Here is an 18,790-nt window from a genome sequence, read left to right as displayed (position 1 = left end):
GCTAAGGCATAAAATACACAAAAAAGCAATTTGCACGATTATCATTGTATAAAATTATACAGTGATATTCGTGGGTCACTATGCTCGCTCAAAAAATAAAAATTACAACCAATTCCCGTGTCGCTACGGACCATTCGTCCTACGACATGATGGGAACCGGAGGAACTTTAAAGCATGCGACTCACCGATCGTTGACTTGCACCACTGCACTCGCTACGCAACTTAGATTGACCAATAGCTCGTCTGTTAGCTCGTCAAAGAAACGGTATCCCCACTGGCCAAAGCACTCATCTGAAAGCATAAAGATTACGATTCTTGAACGATATATGTTTTCTCTCAATTTGTTGTAGTTAATATGCTAATACATAGGATAATTCAAAAATATGCATGCAAAACTATATGGGAATAACTACAACATAAAACACGGTAAAACACATGCAAATACATCTCAAAACACTCGAAGATGAAAACCATAAAACACTATGAAATATTTGCAAAATTATAGTAAAACACATAGGGTACCAATCCATAAAACCTACTAATAAATCCGTATAAGTATGCCAAAACACAAAGGGTACTACTCCATAAAACCCACTAATAAATCCGTATAAATATGCCAAAACACATAGGGTACCACTCCATAAAACCCACTAATAAATCCTTAAATATATGCCAAAGCACAAAGGAAACCACACCATAAAACACAATAAAGCACATGCAGGTACATGGGGTACCACACCACACAGCACACTAATGTACTTGTATAAAAATGTCAGAACACATGGGTGACCACTCCATAAGACGCACTAATATATCCGTATAAATATTCCAAAACATGGGAAACACTATAGGAAACACCATAGGCACACACAGTAACACTTGTGGTAACACACTGATAAATCCATGCACGAATATCCATGGTGTCAACCCGTACCGGTATATGTTTGACAGCTCGATCGGTATCCTTCGGCGGTCGTGATAACACTGATTAGATTTGACCTCCTTCCAGGTCGCGCCTGTACCGGCGCGCGGCGCGCGCAATCAAGCATGGCGTTCCGCTTCACCGGTTCCGCAGATTTAACTATTTCTATGTGATATTTGTTAATATTTGTTTAATTATTATTTTATATTTTACAATTGTTTATTAATCAAATTATTGTTATATCTATTTAAATTGTTTATTTCTTTACATTTCCGCGTTGGTATATTGCAAAATTTTGTTTAATTATTCTATTAAAAATTATTTAATTATTATTTTTAATTTTACGATTGTTTATTAATCAAATGAACGAACTGCGCCCTACAGAATGAACGAGAAACTAAATTTCTGGTCTGTTTTACCTTGTTGACGTCTTTCGCGAGTGAATAATCAACAAAATCGTGGGTTTCAAATTACTTCTACCTGGAAACTTGTACATCATCCCTTGGGTGCTCGTTTTATTATATCCGCCCCAAAGAATATCAGTCTGGTCCCTATTTGGACAAACTATTGGCAGAAATGTTTATATTACGTATAAATCAATGCAGGTGAGACCGATCCGCCATTTTCTTGACCATTGACTGACAGTAATTTCAATATTTTATAAGTTTTTGATGATTTGGATAATATAAGGACCAAAGCGCGATTCTTTAGGGCCTCCTGAACACGTCCCTCAAATTTTTTTGCATTCTGTTTAGTAATAACGACGTAATTTGTGTTCTCGTTCCTAGGGATTTTTCTAGGGGCTGTCGGTGAAGTTTTCGACACTCGCATCGCGATTGCAAGACGACTTTCGAAAATCGCGGAAACACGACGTCTAGGGATTTTACGTTTCTCGTATTAAAAAAAATGTTCAAAGGGAGGCGGCGACGACGATAGATGGCGGTAAGAGCGGGATTATCGGTGACGGTTGCACTTGGTAAGTTGGCCGATAGGAATTGTCAGTATGTGTACGACGATAAGGTCATTCGGTTTGTTACCGCGGAACTCAGAGAAGCGGTTGGGCTTGAAGAGAGTGTACGCGGATCTCGTGAGTACTTCTCTCGGGACAGTTGTAAGGAAAAACGGACTAACTGATGTGGAAATTGTATCGTCAGCGTTTACGTGCAATACCGTAACGTGTCAAGAGGATGTGCGGTAGTGAAACTGGTATTCCCAGAGAGATTCGTTGAGAGGAACGCGGCAGATTATAACCCGTTACTTTTCCTGTCAAAAAGAGACACGCGAAAGTTTTGGTGGATTCTTTTTCGACGTTCACGATTCTGTGTGATCGATTACTCGCGATTCACCATAGAGCGACTACTTGTAGACGCAAACATGTGAAACATTTTGAAAATTCGAAAACATCGTGGGGGGATAGTTGTGCCGTCCCTCGTGCCTGCGAGACTATTAACGAAGGCCACGTGGACCACGTCGGGAGCTTGAAAAAATGTGGGTATACTATGCTTACTTTATCTTTTCATTATTTAAACGGTTCTTTTTTAAAATCTGATCGAACGGCATTCACGCTGCTCTATTAGTAAACGAGCGTAAGTCGAAAGTAAGTTGCGATCGTAGGATAAGAAGAGCGTGTTTAGAAAGCAAACGATGGTACTTTTTGAAATATCGTACTCCGGATCGTTTGTCAAACGCGAGATCTGTTTATCGTAATTAAATGCCGCCAAATTCAGAACGATCTACGCTAGTGAGCGCGGTTTCTCGGATACATCTCGAACTAAAAAATCCTTCAAGGTGTTTCGAACGACGGGAAATTCCTCGGGACGAATATTCTGACGTAATTTCTACTCAATGCTTTCTATTTGAACCGCATACATTTTTCTATCCTACATTTCTACTTCCGAAACAACTTACGTTTTGATTTCGTTGTCGCCTTTCCTCTTTCCCGCCTATACACGTAACAGCATTAGTTTTCTCATTTATTACGAGAAACTTTCATCGAAATGCGGAAGCTCGAAGTTGAAGCGAAACAGTAACGAGAGAGTCTGTGCCTTATGTATAAAGCGCTGGTGATAGAGGATAATCTGAATTCATGGAAGGGAAATACTAAACGGCAAGGAAAACGTAGCTAGTTCGTTAACACTCTAACCTACTTGTGGTAGAAGCACGAGTCTCGTAGATTAGCGTCAGCAGGCTTTTTAATAAGGACGATAAATTTGACGAAAGGAAAGGATATAAGTTATGCAGAGAGTCGTCGGCTGATCGAGTAGAAAGTGCAATGCTCGTGTAACGATTGCTATTTCGAATGGAGCGATATACGTATACGAGATCGGCATTTGAAACGGACTCGAACCACGTTCCTCGGTTCTTTCGGTACGCTCGAACGGGTCGAAGGTTACCATTGAGGATCGGTTGCGGTTATTTTCAAAGCCACTCCGACCCTCTGAGTGTCCGGCTCCGAAACCGGTTACGTTGGCTGCGCTCGCCGAGCATCGTAGACCTCTCCTAGAACAGCAGGAGGGAAAAAAGTAAAATGTTCCCTAACCGAGGTCTCCTCTCTTCGTTACAGAATACCTATACGTGTACGCTTCTCGTAAAACGAGTTCAACGAAAGAAACAAGCAATCAACGCGCGTTCTCATAAGAGGACACGCGAGTGCTGCGCTAATAACCATCCTTGTCAAGCTAAATTAGGCCAAACTGGATTAAACGATTCAACTCGACGTCGAGTCCACTGTTGAGACGCTTTTCGAGACTCTCCTTGAGGAAAGAGCAACGAAGAAAAAGCGAGACACTGGTGGAAACGACGAGAGGGTCGATAAGGAAAAGAAAAAATAAATAAAGAAATAAATATGGGTCGAGTCAATCATCGAACGGTTAAGGACGACACTGTCAACGTTTACCATTAATCCTATTTACCTTAGGACGATGATAGCCATTAACGTAGAGGAATTACGTCAGCGCAAAATCGGGCGAGACCGAGGCAAGTGGTTCCAAGTGGCGCAAAATATCGATTACGAGCGAAAAAAAAACACACATCGAATCATTCATGGTCTCGAGACCCTGTTGAAGCGTTAAATAATTTCAACATTGATTCGTTGCTTCGACGAACATATTGCATGTTTCTATTGCATTTGAGGTCACTGTTTCAGGGTCATCAATTCCCGTTCGAATCTGATCGAAATCGTAGCCTGACTAGCCTTGTTACATGAAAATTCTTCTACTCGTAACGTGCAAAATGTTCCTTCTTTTTCTATCGTTTCATTTTTTGTATGAAAACTCGCGGCGACGCACCAGGTGCGTCATAGGTTGAGACCAGGGAAGACCTTAACTACGCACCGTGTGCGTCGTTGATCAGATACGTGTTAAGTGACCGCTTGATTCGAATCGAGATCGATATCAGCCATCAAACCGATGTAAATCCAGTGTTCTAATGTAAACGGACAATATCAAGGGTAGAAAAGCTGAAGAATGGAATTGGGTCATGCGAGTATCGACGCCTTCTAAACGGGAGGGTTGGCTCGAGTTCTACATGCTCGAATCGGTAACGAGCTGTTATCGTTTGCAATTATTGCGTACAAGGTAACACTTCCAAATTGCTGCTTCTATCCGTTGATAGCGCTTCAGAGTTGTATCGACGATCTTTCTTTGGTACTCGCTTCGGAAAAAGAAATTTCCCCGTTCGAGAATGTAAAAGCGATCCGCGTGTAATAAATGCTGTAAATAATGGATCAGCGATAAACAACATGTGCATACATGGCGCAAGGTAAAACATCAATAACCGAGTTTCTTCTCTATCGCTCGGCAATAATTAGTTTCGAAACACAATTTACCACAATTTACCACTGGAAGGCTGGTTATCATGTGCGATAGAATTCGAGCTATTTTGTATCTTGATTCATTGAAAAGCAGCTTTGCGTCCAAACAAATAACTCAAACTTGCCCCTCTTCCGATCGCGATTCGTCGGGCAAGTTTATTTTTATTCCCTCCTGGTGCTCTTCTGTTTTCCTTCTACATATATGAAACGTTCAACTTCGCAAATAGCTTAAGTTTGTTACAATCCTTCTTGTATCGGTCGCAGTTGCTGATCTACTCTATTTCTGAACCATCCTGTAACTCATTGCAGTTACTTATCCGTAACCACTCCGTGGGTTTGACAGATTTACAAGAATTTTGAATTCGGTGTTAGCAAATTGAAATACGCGACGACGTTGGAACGCGAGCGAAGCATTTTATCGCGCGAGGCATACGCAACGAGGGACCGATAAGAGGGATATTTCAGTAGGCTAGCTGGGTGTATCTGGTGTAACTGTGCTCGTTTCGCTCCTTTCGTGCGGGTATTGTGTCACGTAAAAGTGGCACGAACCCTGTAACCCGGCGGCTTTCGTGTAAAATTTAGAAAGGAAAAATCGATCGACCCAAAGGTGAACCATTGACCTCGCGTTCCGTCGACAAATTCTTCGAATATTCCGATAAAGAAATATCTTCTGTTTCCGTTCTTCTTATGCCAAAGAATACAGAGTGTTTCGAAAAGATTGTACCCGATCAGCTGATTGCATAGACATCTAAGACCCGTGTAGGGCGCTTGAAACTTTTCGATTTCTTTTTACACGGAGAATCAACAGCTCGAGCCTTTCTTCCGTCGCACCTAGATGTAAGTCGTGGTAACCAAAACCTTGTGAAAGTTGATCTCATCAGCGATGCTATTGGATTACTCGTTGTAAGGTGATTAGAGTTTCGCAACATTTTGTAAACTCTTCCGAAGCATCGCCGTCGACTCTAATCCATTCGCGTTTCTGCGGTGTTTGCTTACCCTCGAAAAGAAGAAAAAAAAAAGAAAAAACAACTTTTCTCTCTTTCTCCAATCCCCTTTTTACCCTTGTACCCCTCTCGCTCTTTCACTCAGCAATCTTATTAATAGCATATCTGTGCCGGGCAAGTGCAAGTGCACCCACGATCGCGACAGCAACCGTACTCGAAATGCATTACGTTACTTCCTGCATATCGTCCGATGCGTCCCAACGCCGGGGTTGTTTTTCCTCGTCCGATGGTACATCCTATAAATAGATCGATCGATTTTTCGCAGGATTTCCACGATTCATGGAACAACGAATATCATCCGACACTTATACATATTCCTTCGATTATTTACACTCGTTGGTCCATCATTCGTGCGATTCACAGGTTTCGCAGAAATACAGAAACACACACTCGATGTTTCGATTCTCTGCCATGTGGCTTTTGTTCGTTGCTATTTATCTCGTTTGCATCCTGTGCCGTTCAACCATTTCCTCGATTCGGTTTTAACGCCAAGGTTTTCCAGTCGTTTTATTTTGTTGTAAAAAAAATCGTAACGTAAATGGCGACGCACGATATCTTTGCGTAGAAGAGTGTAAGAGTTGAGACTCCGTGTTTTTCATCGATCGCAAGTAACCAACGCAACACGTGAATCTTTGTCCCCAGATGTGCCAACATGTCCGAAGCCGGCGCGCAAGAAGCTGCGAGCGAGATCGAGAGACAGGCGTCGGTTTACGTGTTCCCAGGATCGGGATTGAATCAGCAGCATTATCCCGGATCAGCGGTCATGTCGTTGCAGCCAGCGATCGGCTCGATTCCCGATACCTCGATCCCCAACACGACCTCGTCGACCGGAGGATTCGGCAAAGTAGACGCCGAGGAGGACGAGGCGACTCGAAACAGAAGAAGACCATTGCCGAGGACTCACGCCAGATCAGCCAGTCATGGAGGAGTATTGGCGGATTGCCTGACGAGCACGGGATACCAGGCGCAGACGGGATCGTATCTCGGTCCTTTGTCCGCGATCGGAGCTGTCAGACCATCGGCACTCAAGAAACCCGGTCACCAAAGGGCGTTCAGTCAAGGTCAGGTGATCGAGGTACAGGGTCACTCGGTCACAGGACACAGCCGGGTTGGATCCAGGACGGATTTTATCCTTCCACCCGGACACAGGGAGGAACCGAGACCACCCACCGCTGGAAGGGTGCCCTCCTTTCGGGGACACTCGCGACAGGCATCCAGGTATGTTCACCAGTAATAATTGATACATCGTGAGGTCGATTCGCGAAAATATTCATGAAACAATCACGTGATTGCTCATCGTCAAAACGGTTTCTCCCGCTCGCACTGGTTCGCGATACTATTGATATACGAGCAAAAAATTTATATTATCTTATATCAACAGCACGATCAATGTTCATGATCAAATAAAATGCTGAGAACCAAATAATTCATTCTTCGAACTCTCTGGACCAAAGGCATTCGTAATTCAATACGTAAACGTAAAGTGTTGAAATATAGATAAGGGCTAATGAGAGCCCGCCTAGCATGAGGATTTTTGTATACCTATATACATTCTGTTTGTTTGTTTGTTTTTTTTTTTTTTCCATTTCACCTTTGTCCTGCTTCCCAATACCAATAGGATACTTTTAAATTGAAGATGTTGCAGAAGTTCAGCTGTCGGTGATATTAATTCATGAGAAATGAGAATAGACTGGAGCAGAGGATTAAAATTTGAAGAGTTTCTCGCAACTACGCGTCCAACAGTTCGTAACTATGACATTCGTTCGATCGATGTTGCTCTTCTACATGTAGTCTCTATTAACATTCGCGCGGTTTTGCATTCGAATTGGTAATAGGGCGTGTGCGAGATCAATTGCTCATAAATTATTCCACCTCTACGTCATTTAAAAAAAACTCACCTTGTCGCCGCTAACATGGATGTGTTTATTGTTCCCAGATCAGAGTCGATATACACGATAAGACGTAGCGCAGAACCTCCGTGGTGGAGGAGACTCTGGGCCCGATGCTTCGGCCCGTTACCCGATGAACCTCGCTTAAGGACAATAGTACCAAATCACTTAGTACCGCTGAAGACACCTTCGAGTCAGCATCCTAATGGAAAGAGAGTGAACAATAGGTAATTCGAGCCTAAGGGGTGTCTTTAACTTCCGGGGTGCCATGTGTAAACTTTGAGCGACTAAGCAAACAAGTAGGGCTCGCGATGATAACGATCATATTCTTATGTTTCCAGAGTGCGCACAACAAAATACACTATGCTGAGCTTCCTACCTCGCAACATTATCGAACAATTTCACCGCGTGGCCAATATATATTTCGTGTTTATCGTGCTGCTTAATTGGGTGCCAGCAATCAACGCGTTCGGCAAAGAAGTCGCCATGATACCTGTAATCTTTGTACTAGGCGTAACAGCGCTGAAAGATTATTTCGAGGATCGGCGAAGACTTGCCAGCGACCGACGTGTTAATAATTCCACATGTCGGGTCTACGTAGGGTGAGTCAAAAATTCAATCGTCCTTGAATTTCCAAAGGCTTCGACTTAGTCCGATGTATCGGATGCATGCATTTGGAGGAGGTGAATTGCATAGCTTCGAAGAAGAGATAAATCACTACTATGGTAAACACAGGCGAACCTGTTTCCGCGCTGTTCATTAATCGAGTCCCGTTTGCTAATTGCAAAAACCTGTGAAATCGAGTGGAACGAAGATAAAGTTCCGTTCGATTTAACTCATTCAAGGTTTAAGCAAGAAGGAACTGTGATTCGCGACAGCACGCTCATTTTAAATGCTTTTCAGAATTGTTATTCGATACAAAGTAAACGTAACTGTTTGGCAGCTCGCAGACTCGATAAGAGATTAAAATGAAGATTGTCGGAGCGTCTGTCTCGGTACACCTTTTTGGGAGCCAGCGATTGCTGATAACTTGGCGTACATGCTCGAAAGACGATCGAATCGCTGAAAAATTCTTCCAAACATAAAACTAACAACGTACAAGAATACTTCCTTCAATTCCTTCGGGGTCATGGCTGAAGCGTTTCGTTTCTTTCCTCGTTTGGTCATCCTTACTGCGTAAATGCAGTTTTATCGCTCTGTACAGCCTTGTTTACCCACCTTTCTCAGCCACGCACTGAAAAAGAGCTTCAAGGTATTCCGCTGCTTGTAAAGATGACTATCAACAAATTTTAAGAGCACCTTTTTATCTTCTGATAATCTACCTTTAATTAATTCATACAAAGTTTCGTCGTGTTTGAAAAGGAAGAATGAAGTCTAGGTGAATTGAGTTATTCTAAAAGCAAATGCATTATTCATTCGTTTAGAATTACATGTTCCTGTTGTTTGCGCTTTCCTTATAATCTTGCAAAATTACAGCGCGCACCTGTTCCATATAAGGCAAAGTTTTTTTCAACTCTGCAGACTCGCAATTAGCAGTGGGGTGTTAATTGCGCCTCATAAACGCATAAACCCATAAACGCTTGGTGATATTAAATTTGTCGCGTAGAAAGTTAAAATTTCACCTCCGTAATATCACGTACGACGAAAATACCGTATTATTATTGATGCCGAGCCAAACTGAAACTATAGCCAAAAATGAGTATAAATAACGTTGTGCAGAAGTGTACGGAGCAGAAAGGGTTAAGTGCACCCTCGATGGAATCGGTGATAAGCATCAATTTACTCATCGGACGAGTGAACGAATCGATACATATCGATATTCGAGGCTGTTCTATCGCAATCATTCGAAGGAATGCCACGGCAATTCTTTGAAATGGAATTACTAGGTCGAGTGGAATTCCTAAAAGTTTTTTCACTGTTGGAATCGTGCATGATTTTCAAGATTTTATCATTCCCAGGGGCCGTGAAGGCGCGTTACGACTTCTAATCGCTGAAAATATACGCGGACCATCTGTAACGCGACAAAGAGAACAGATGACAGTGTAGAAAATAAATGTGGTCGGTAAACGACGATTGGACTGCATGTCATTCATAATGTAACTCAATTCCGCGGCTCGATCGATGGACACCGATTCCGACACGCGGGAGAACCAGTTGCACAACTGATACACGTGCCTCGACTTTGACCTTACACGTTTATTCGTTTACAAATAATCAATTAAACAGAGTGCAAATTCTGTAAATCCATAAAAAAAAAAAAACGCCGTTCATGCGGTGGTACATTCCTGTGTAAATTACAGAGAAATCACGACGATCTTGCGGGCCAAGCAAATGAGAATATGTAGGTCTGTTCGATGAATTCCTGGAAACGTTGATTGATGTCGTGAACGATACACTTTCATTGCCACCCCCGATTCCGTGTGCGTGGGCGGTGGTTCGATTGAGAAACGTGTTTACGGTTGTCCACGTTTGATCGCGGATCGCCAACGCAATAACTCTATTTCATCGATCAACGCTTTGATGCCCGCGCATTTTCTGCAACGTTAAGGCTTTTCCTTTTAATATCGATGCAACGTATCTGATAAATCAGTGGAAAAAAAAAATGGAACACCTTGGAAATTGTCCATGTCGTTGCGGCAAGTTGAACCGAGCCAAATCGCTTCTGCGATTTTTTTTTCTCTGTCTGGTGGCAAGATCGCTGAAAGGGAGCGAGCCTGCCAGCTGGAACAGGAAGCAGAGGAAAAAGTGAAACTAGGAAGAAACGTTGAAGAACGTCCAAGCATAAGCTTGAACTCGGTCGCTGCCTCTGCGGGGGACGATTCGTTGACGCTGAAAGGAAGCTAACGGGGCTGACAGACGTTTTCGAGAGGAAAGGAGGTCGAGAGAAAAATCGCGTACGCGTTCATCAAAGAAAATACCACGGAGGCTATCAAACGAATGCGCGAGGAATGCATTCCAATGTGAAGAGCAATCTTTTCTACGGAACGTTCCAACGAGTTAATTGTTACGAAAGAAAATTCAATTTGAAGAAGAAGAAGAAGAAGGAGGAGGATGTAGGATATTTGAGGATCGAACGATCGGCAATAACCGTTAATCGAATCTGGCGAACGTCAGTGGGCGTAGGCGTGTTTACACGAGCACTCGATGTAAAAATCGCCGTAAGCGTGAACCACGACTGGTTCGGTAAAACCCTTCCGTGGCGGCACGTTTCTTACGACCTTTACCTACTTTAATTCGCGGTTACACGCACGCGCTGACCTTCTTTGGCCTCCCGTTTAATTTCGTTCACTGACGAGATCGACAGTCGCCTGCTAAATCCCGCAATGTCAAGAACGAACAGATAAAAATCTTCCTAGCGAATTCTCCGCCTCCATTAACCCTTTCCGTCGCCACCAACGGCACGTAATACGGCTGGTACTGGGATGAGACAGAAGTAACAAGTACATTTTGCCACGCTAAAGTTCCAAACTCGGAGCCAACGCGATATCGATATCATTTGTTTGACATAAGTGTCGATATTGGGCCGAGATACGCGCACTGCCGCGCCGTCGTCGTTCAAATCGTTCATTTTTAAAAATACCATTCGACCATTTTATATCAATCAGCAACGTACAATCTCTTTGTAACATGATACGATGTAACCCAAAAGCGACAAGCCTTTTTAAAGAGCGAGACGAGGAAATTGTTTTCAACGATTTCGATGAAACGTAAAATGATTGAAAAGGCCGCTGACGTAATCAATTATTGTGTCACAGTTACATTTTGTTTCGTTTCCTGATAAGGCTTGAATAAATAAAATTGTGATTTTCAGAAAAATAAAAAGTAAAAATAATTAAACTCTGATCTATGCTTCTTTCCTTTTCTTTTCCACAGTAAACCCATCCATCACACTTGAGTGCCGGAAATGAGGGAGCTCTTTATAAAAATATTCCAATAGCGATATGTTAATCGTAACGTCATTCCCAAGATTATTATCATCGAATATAATTTGTTCTAACAAGCGATAATTGTGCTATTGGTTGCACGATAACGGAAAAAAAACGATCGACGTTTCTGTAGATTCGCCTTACAGTGTAAGTAGATAATGCGATCAACCATCGGACGCGAATCCTTTGAAATATTTTCTTTCGCAATATTTCAATATTTCCACTGTCTGTCGAAATCTTCGTCAGTTTTTGAAATCGTGCGAAACACGATAGTAAAAACTACGTAATGAATAATTATCTATAAAGAAAGAAATTAGGTAAATGATGCTTTATTATCTAATCAGCAAGTTATCTATAATGAAGGTGCGTGTTGCATAAAAGAATTTCTAAGGTTACCCGGTTGGTGCCGTCACCGTGGCCGATTTATCAGCTTTTTGTTATCGTAAAAATTCAAACGAACCGAGCTTCTCTTTCGTCGAATATGCTCGTTAAAATTACAAACGGTACTTTACACGGTTATTGAAGTTGTGTATCTTATAATTAGACGATCTCTAGAATATCAAAATAATTTTTTTTCAATCGTGTCGCAAGAACTCTTTGAATCGAGAGGACTTTTGTAACTCGTTGACTGTTCATCCTTGAAAGCATATAATAATAATTATACTATTAACAACTATTCTTCCGTGAACAAGGAGGTACACGTCACGCGTCCTTGGAAATAAGAGGTATGCAAATTAGAAGCAGTGTTCGATTTCACGAGTTCCGATTGCCGTCGAAGACACACTGGTTTTCACGGTTACAAAGCGTGCTCCCACTCGATGAAAGGGAATTTAACTGACGATATTTCAATGTCTCTAAGAAACGCGACGGTGTAATAAAGCGTCGCCTAAAGGTTACAGATCAACGCGAACCTCGTCTCAACTAAAAACCTACGTAACGATGACCCCTTAAATGAAGTCTAGGTCAAATTTGATCATTCCTCGCCTTCCGTTAACAATGATATATTGTTTAAGAGAAATAAATAAGCGAAAGTTACCTTGAAACGAAGCTTCGTTTTTTACATACATAGCACGTGGCACCCATTGAAATCGCACGATTCGTGTTTCCGAAACGTTGTTCACATTTTTTTAATTAGATGCAACTGGCCTTGTCATTTAATCGGTCTAAATCGACCGTCAAGTTCATCGCGAATCTAAAACTGTGCAATAGTTATCGGTTGTATTTGCGTACACATTTTTCGTCAACAGAAGTTTATGATCACTTCTTTGCTTATCTATGGAAGATGAAGATACCTTAAGCCAGGGGTGGGCAATTCTTTTGACTTGGGGCCATTTTGTGGAAGCGGAGGTTAGCGGAGGGCCGTACCTTTTAAAATGATTGCATTCATTAGTTAATTTTGCATAAAAATCAATAAATATGAATTCAATTTATTTAAATACGAGACGAATCTTCGGTCGCGCACGGGAAGGAAATCTCGGTTCAAGGTGGATTTTTCTGACTGTCTTGGCAGGCCGCTATTTGCTCATCTCTGCCTTAAGCCCCTAATCCTTTATATCGTCGAAAATCCCGAGAGAAGATAGTTCTTGTGATTCGAAGCGTTGAACCATGACGATGATTAATTAAGAATAATCGACGTCCGACCGTTGCGACGCTTCTATTATCTAGATATATGCTCCCAATTATCATTGATAGCGAAGTTTAGCATTTTGCTGATCCGGTCATGAATTAGCGAAACAAGTTGTTTCTTGTTTCTTCCAGGTATTCGCGTTGGAGTAAAATTACGCTGTCTTCAGATTGGTGTAACGTTACGTTTTCAAAGTTCGTGGTTACCAGGTGGCTAAAGCACCTCTTGCAGCGGCGATAAATTGTATTTGAAAATATTTGTTGCACCTGATTGCAGGGACGACGACAGGTACGCAAAGGTAGCGTGGAAGGACGTTAAGGTCGGCGACCTGGTGCACCTCTCGAACAACGAACTCGTACCAGCCGACGTGTTGCTTCTGCGAAGCAGCGATCCTCAGGGCGTTGCTTACATCGACACCTGTAATCTCGACGGCGAGACGAATCTGAAGCAACGACAAGTCGTGCGAGGCTTTGTGGATCTACAGGACACCTTCCAACCCGCGAAATTCCGATCCGTAATCGAGGTCGATCAACCGAGCACCAGGATATACAGGTAATCTTGGAAATAATTTGAGGAAGGGTAAGGTAAGATGTGGCTCGGTGCGATTAACGCTGGTAATTGCAGGTTTCACGGAGCTGTCGTTCATCCGAACGGTGGTAGAGTACCTGTTTCCACGGAGAATCTTCTGCTCAGGGAATGTTTGTTGAAAAACACCGATTTCGTCGAGGGAATAGTGATATACGCTGGTCACGAGACGAAAGCCCTGCTTAATAACGGTGGACCTAGGTATAAGGTAAACGAGTTCATTTTCATCAGGGCTTAATCATTTTTCAAAGTTAACGTAAATTTAAAGAAAAAATATTTTTCCAGTGTTCTCGTCTTGAGAAACAAATGAACAGGGACGTGGTATGGTGCGTTGTGATCCTGGTGGTGTTATGCCTGATCGGTGCAATCGGTTGCCGATTATGGCTCTCCAGCTATGCCGGTTCGACGTTCGTCCCGTTTATCCCAGTCCTGCAGGATCCAAATTACGAGAGTATGTTAACGTTCTGGACGTTCGTGATTATCCTTCAAGTGATGATACCGTTGAGCCTGTACGTCACTCTAGAAATGGCGAAAGTCGGCCAGGTTTATCACATTGGCCACGATATCGGCCTGTACGACGCGGAGACGGGACGCTCGGCTGAATGTCGCGCGCTCAATATCACGGAGGAATTAGGTCAGGTGAGGAATCGATCAAATTTGTCCGTGATTTTGATTAACCCATTATCATCCCTCGCTGTAATTTAATATCGAATAACAGTTCTAAAGAGAAACGGTCATTCTATTTCAACAGGTGCAGTATATATTCTCAGATAAAACTGGTACCCTTACGGAGAACAAAATGCTGTTCAGGCGATGTATCGTGGGAGGTCAGGATTATTCGCACACAGGGGACGGTGAGAATTTGGTACCTTCCTCGCGGCTTAAGGAAGATCTCCTTATAGGTACATTTAGACAACATCTACAAGAATTCCTAGTCGTATTAGCGATATGTAATACCGTTGTGGTCAATTCTCAACCTCATTACGACACTATGAACTCTAGTGGAGTGATCGAGGAACTCCAGCGAAACGGCGATGAAACTGGAAGGTTTGTGTATGTTATTCTTTCTCACTTATTAGCGAGACTCTTCAGTGTTTTACAGTTTATCATTGTTAAAGGCTTTTGAATGGAGGACGATAATAAAACACAGTTCATTATCACGTTCATGTTTCAGATACACGAGAATGATAGACTCTAGAAGTTTAACACCTTCGCCGGTTATCCCTTTGTCGACGCTGTCGCATCCGACGGATAGTCTGGAGGAAAACGTGTCGTCAATATCTTCGATGGTTGAGATCGAATCTGTTTTAAATAACAGTAGCAAACTATCGAGTAAACTGCCTAGGTCAATATTTCCACTCTGTTTATTATGTTTTTATAAATAGAATTTCATTTCATTTCGAAACGCTAAATAATAACTATCTGTAGGCCAAAGTTTCTAAATGTGACGTCGATACCAAGTTTAGGAATAGGATTGTTAGGAAGGAAATTGTCTCCGAACGGAGCGCAGAAAAGGCGAGGTCCGTTGAGTCCCGTTATCGGCACGAACGGCAAGAACGGAGGCGAATTGTTACCTACCGCTGCGATTTACGAAGCGGAAAGCCCGGATGAGCTCGCCTTAGTGAACGCCGCTCGTGCTTATGATGTGAAGCTTCTTAAGCGAACGGCACGAAGCGCGATCGTCGGTTTGCCAGATAAATCCATCCTTACTTTTGAAATTCTTCATGTAAGTTCCCTCTTCATGGATCAGTGAAAGTAAATTTATTGTAACGACTGATACATCTTAAATTTCAGGTTCTACCTTTTGATTCTAACAGAAAGTGCATGTCCATCTTGGTGCGACACCCTCTAACGAATGAGCTGGTATTGTACAGCAAAGGTGCTGACACCGCTATACTGTCGTCTCTGACCTCTCAGGATGAAAATTCTATCACGACGATTAAAGCACGACAGCATTTGCAATCTTATGCCCGCCAGGGTCTTCGAACCCTAGTGATTGCTAAAAAATCTTTGACCGCTCAGGAGTACGAGACTTGGCGACAAACGCATACCGAAGCGGAATTAGCAATGGAAAATCGTGAATTACGTATCAAAGATTCGTATGCGAGACTGGAATCCCGTTTAACGCTTCTAGGCGCCACTGGGATCGAAGATAAACTCCAAGCTGGTGTACCTGAAACAATGGCTACCCTGATGGCAGCAGGGATCGTAATTTGGGTGTTAACAGGTATAATCAAAAGTTTACAGTTTATTATATGATTTAAGATATTCGGTTAATGGAAATTTTAAATTGGTAGGAGACAAGCCAGAGACTGCGGTTAATATTGCATACTCAGCACGTCTTTTTTCACCCGCGATGCAATTATTGTGGTTGCAAGCGAGGTCTAAATCTGTTGCTGAAACTTTGATCCGCGGTTATTTAGAATCTGCACGAAAGGAAAGTATAAGAAGAGGAACGGATAATTTTAGAGAGATTGCGATGCTCGGTCGTGATACTGCGGAAAATGAGGCCCATAGAGTAGACAGTCCGTGGCCAAGGCAACGCGCACTCGTTGTGGATGGAAAGACACTGACTGTTATTCTTGATCCTCGGTCTGGATTGATCCAACCGTTTCTGGAATTAACAAAAACGTGCTCCAGTGTACTAGCGTGTCGAGCGACACCTCTTCAGAAGGTAGAACGAATGCCACTTTTTGGGTCTAACGTTTTGTTAAGCATAGATCTTAACTCGCTATTCATGTTACAGGCATACATAGTGCGAATAGTGAAGGAGCAACTGGGAATGAGAACTCTGGCAATTGGCGATGGCGCGAACGATGTTAGCATGATTCAGACCGCGGATGTGGGTGTTGGTATCACTGGACACGAAGGGACGCAAGCTGTAATGGCCGCAGATTTTGCTGTTCCACGATTCTCCATGCTTAGTAGACTTCTCCTGTTACACGGACATTGGTGTTACGACCGTTTGTCTAGGATGATCTTGTATTTCTTTTACAAAAATGCCACCTTTGTCTTCCTTGTGTTTTGGTTTCAGGTATAATACTCGATACCACTACCAAATGTACCGCTTACATAATTTGTTTCATTAACACGACTTATTTCATATAGTTATACTGTGGCTTCACTGGATCAGTTATGATGGACCAAATTTATCTAATGTTGTACAATCTACTATTTACCTCTATGCCACCACTAGTATTGGGTGTGTACGATCGAGTAGCTTCACCTAGTGTTCTGATGTCTATGCCTCATCTTTACAAAAGAGGACGCCTTGGACTCGTTTACAGACCGCAATCGTTTTGGATAACCATTATTGATGCTTTATATCAAAGTATCGTTATTTTTTTCGTAAACGCAGCTGTTAGTATGGTCTTGAAATTATTTGAAACGTTCAGTAAAGGTGCATTGTTCTGAATAAATTGTAACTTTTGTGTTTAGATATACTATGATTCGACCATTGACATATGGGAATTTGGAACTGCCGTAATGACGTGCTGTATCATTGTCATGCTGACACATGTTGCCATAGAAGTTAAATCCTGGGTAAGAGGAATTTTCAAACAATTTTCAAACGGTACAAAATACACATTGTACGATTGCTATTTCATTTTCAGACCATAATTCACGTTTTGGCCATAATGGGATCACTAGGAGTATTTTTTGGATTCTGTTTAATTTATAACGTGATTTGTGTTAATTGTATGGGCTTACCCTGTTCATACTGGGTAATGGAAGTGGCCATCACCAGATACACGTATTGGCTTACAGTAGTGCTTACCTGTGTTCTAGCATTGTTACCTAGGTATGAAAGTTTCGTGCAGACATATGAAAAATTAAAAAAAAACATTTGAGTGTGACTGTTATTATCGTTTGTTTGACAGGTTATTTTATAAAACGATAAAATCGACTATATCTCCTGATCTCATGCAAAGTGCCACACTTAACGCACCATTAAAAAGTGGTAGCCGTAGACAACGGATCGCCGAAAGAAGCGAAAATAATTTTATCGCTGGTTGGTCGCGTTCGACTCAGCATGCAACTATAAGGTACGTATAAGTTTTATTTTTAATGTATGATACAAATTTAGAATTTAATTCTCTGCTTTAGAACCGAAAGCAAGAACGATGCGTTAACAACAATTGTTGCATGACAGAACCTGAAAAGTCAACCAAGACTGTCAGAAGGTTGTAAAGGAAAAATGGAAACTATTAAGAGTGCTGCTTCGTTAGAGTTAACGGAAAGGAAAACAACACGCTTTGCCGCATTTCAACGTTTACTGTTCCTAAGGAGTGAAAAAGTATTGTTAGGAAGTGTATATTATTTTTAAACACAAGATGCTTCAGAGAAACTGTATTGTTCATTGAAATGATCGTTTATTTCTCGATCGTCTTCACTGTTCATCGATTAGTATTTTTTAATTGAATCGAGTGGCCTTAAATCTCAGACTACTATTCGTTGCATTTGATGGCTGTGACTTTTAGGGACCAAGACTGTTAGTCCAATAGCAATATCAATGACTATCAGAGGTTCATGCAAAAGATTCACATACAATGGGTCACAAAATTATTCGGTCACCGTTTAAAACAGAATACCTCATTTAAAATTGAACCAAATGACTTGAGGTTTCTCGAGAAGCTATACAAATAAATTTACTAAGGTATATGTGCTTTTGTTGTCTTAAAAAATTATAATTACAAAGCACATATCTTAGTAAATTAATTTGTATAGCTTCTCGAGAAACCTCACGTCATTTGGTTCAATTTTAAATGAGGTATTCTGTTTTAAACGGTGACCGAATAATTTTGTGACCCACTGTAGATTCATTGATACGTGTCTGCGCGAAATGTACATCAATTTAATTAAAATGTAGTTACTGTAGGAATAAGCATGAAGAAATGTATATTGTAAAAAGATATATTAAATGTACATTATCTTTTATGAAATTTAGATTGTATAAATTACATATGTAAGCTGCATAACCCGAGAGCGTCAAACGTGTGCATTTCATACTCATTATACTCGTGTATTA

At 41.7% G+C, this 18,790-nt stretch overlaps 1 protein-coding gene across 1 annotated transcript; it reads left to right on the top strand.

The window, feature by feature from the left end:
• Window positions 1-1,937: 1,937 nt before the first annotated feature.
• LOC114881903 (phospholipid-transporting ATPase VA) lies at window positions 1,938-18,400 on the top strand. Its single transcript, XM_029198791.2, has 18 exons — window positions 1,938-2,410; window positions 6,380-6,955; window positions 7,674-7,853; window positions 7,968-8,228; window positions 13,453-13,728; window positions 13,801-13,969; window positions 14,047-14,400; window positions 14,513-14,808; window positions 14,936-15,106; window positions 15,190-15,487; window positions 15,556-15,988; window positions 16,059-16,435; window positions 16,508-16,795; window positions 16,870-17,121; window positions 17,200-17,304; window positions 17,376-17,563; window positions 17,643-17,807; window positions 17,869-18,400. Exons 2-18 carry the CDS (start codon window positions 6,390-6,392, stop codon window positions 17,909-17,911), a joined length of 4,422 nt encoding a protein of 1,473 aa, XP_029054624.1. The 5' UTR covers window positions 1,938-2,410; window positions 6,380-6,389; the 3' UTR covers window positions 17,912-18,400.
• The last annotated feature ends 390 nt before the right edge of the window (window positions 18,401-18,790 follow it).

Source organism: Osmia bicornis, chromosome 1 (genome assembly GCF_907164935.1).
Source record: "Osmia bicornis bicornis chromosome 1, iOsmBic2.1, whole genome shotgun sequence".
NCBI classification, from domain to species: Eukaryota; Metazoa; Arthropoda; class Insecta; order Hymenoptera; family Megachilidae; genus Osmia; species Osmia bicornis.
Note: the sequence above shows the minus strand (reverse complement) of the source record. Positions and strands in the feature narration are given on the sequence as shown.

Coding starts and splice junctions, on each gene's coding strand:
- LOC114881903 (XM_029198791.2), top strand. CDS start 6,390: ATGTCCGAAGCCGGCGCGCAAGAAGCTGCGAGCGAGATCGAGAGACAG. Junction 14,809..14,935: donor AACGGCGATGAAACTGGAAG/GTTTGTGTATGT, acceptor TTCATGTTTCAG/ATACACGAGAATGATAGACT. Junction 15,989..16,058: donor CGTAATTTGGGTGTTAACAG/GTATAATCAAAA, acceptor TTAAATTGGTAG/GAGACAAGCCAGAGACTGCG.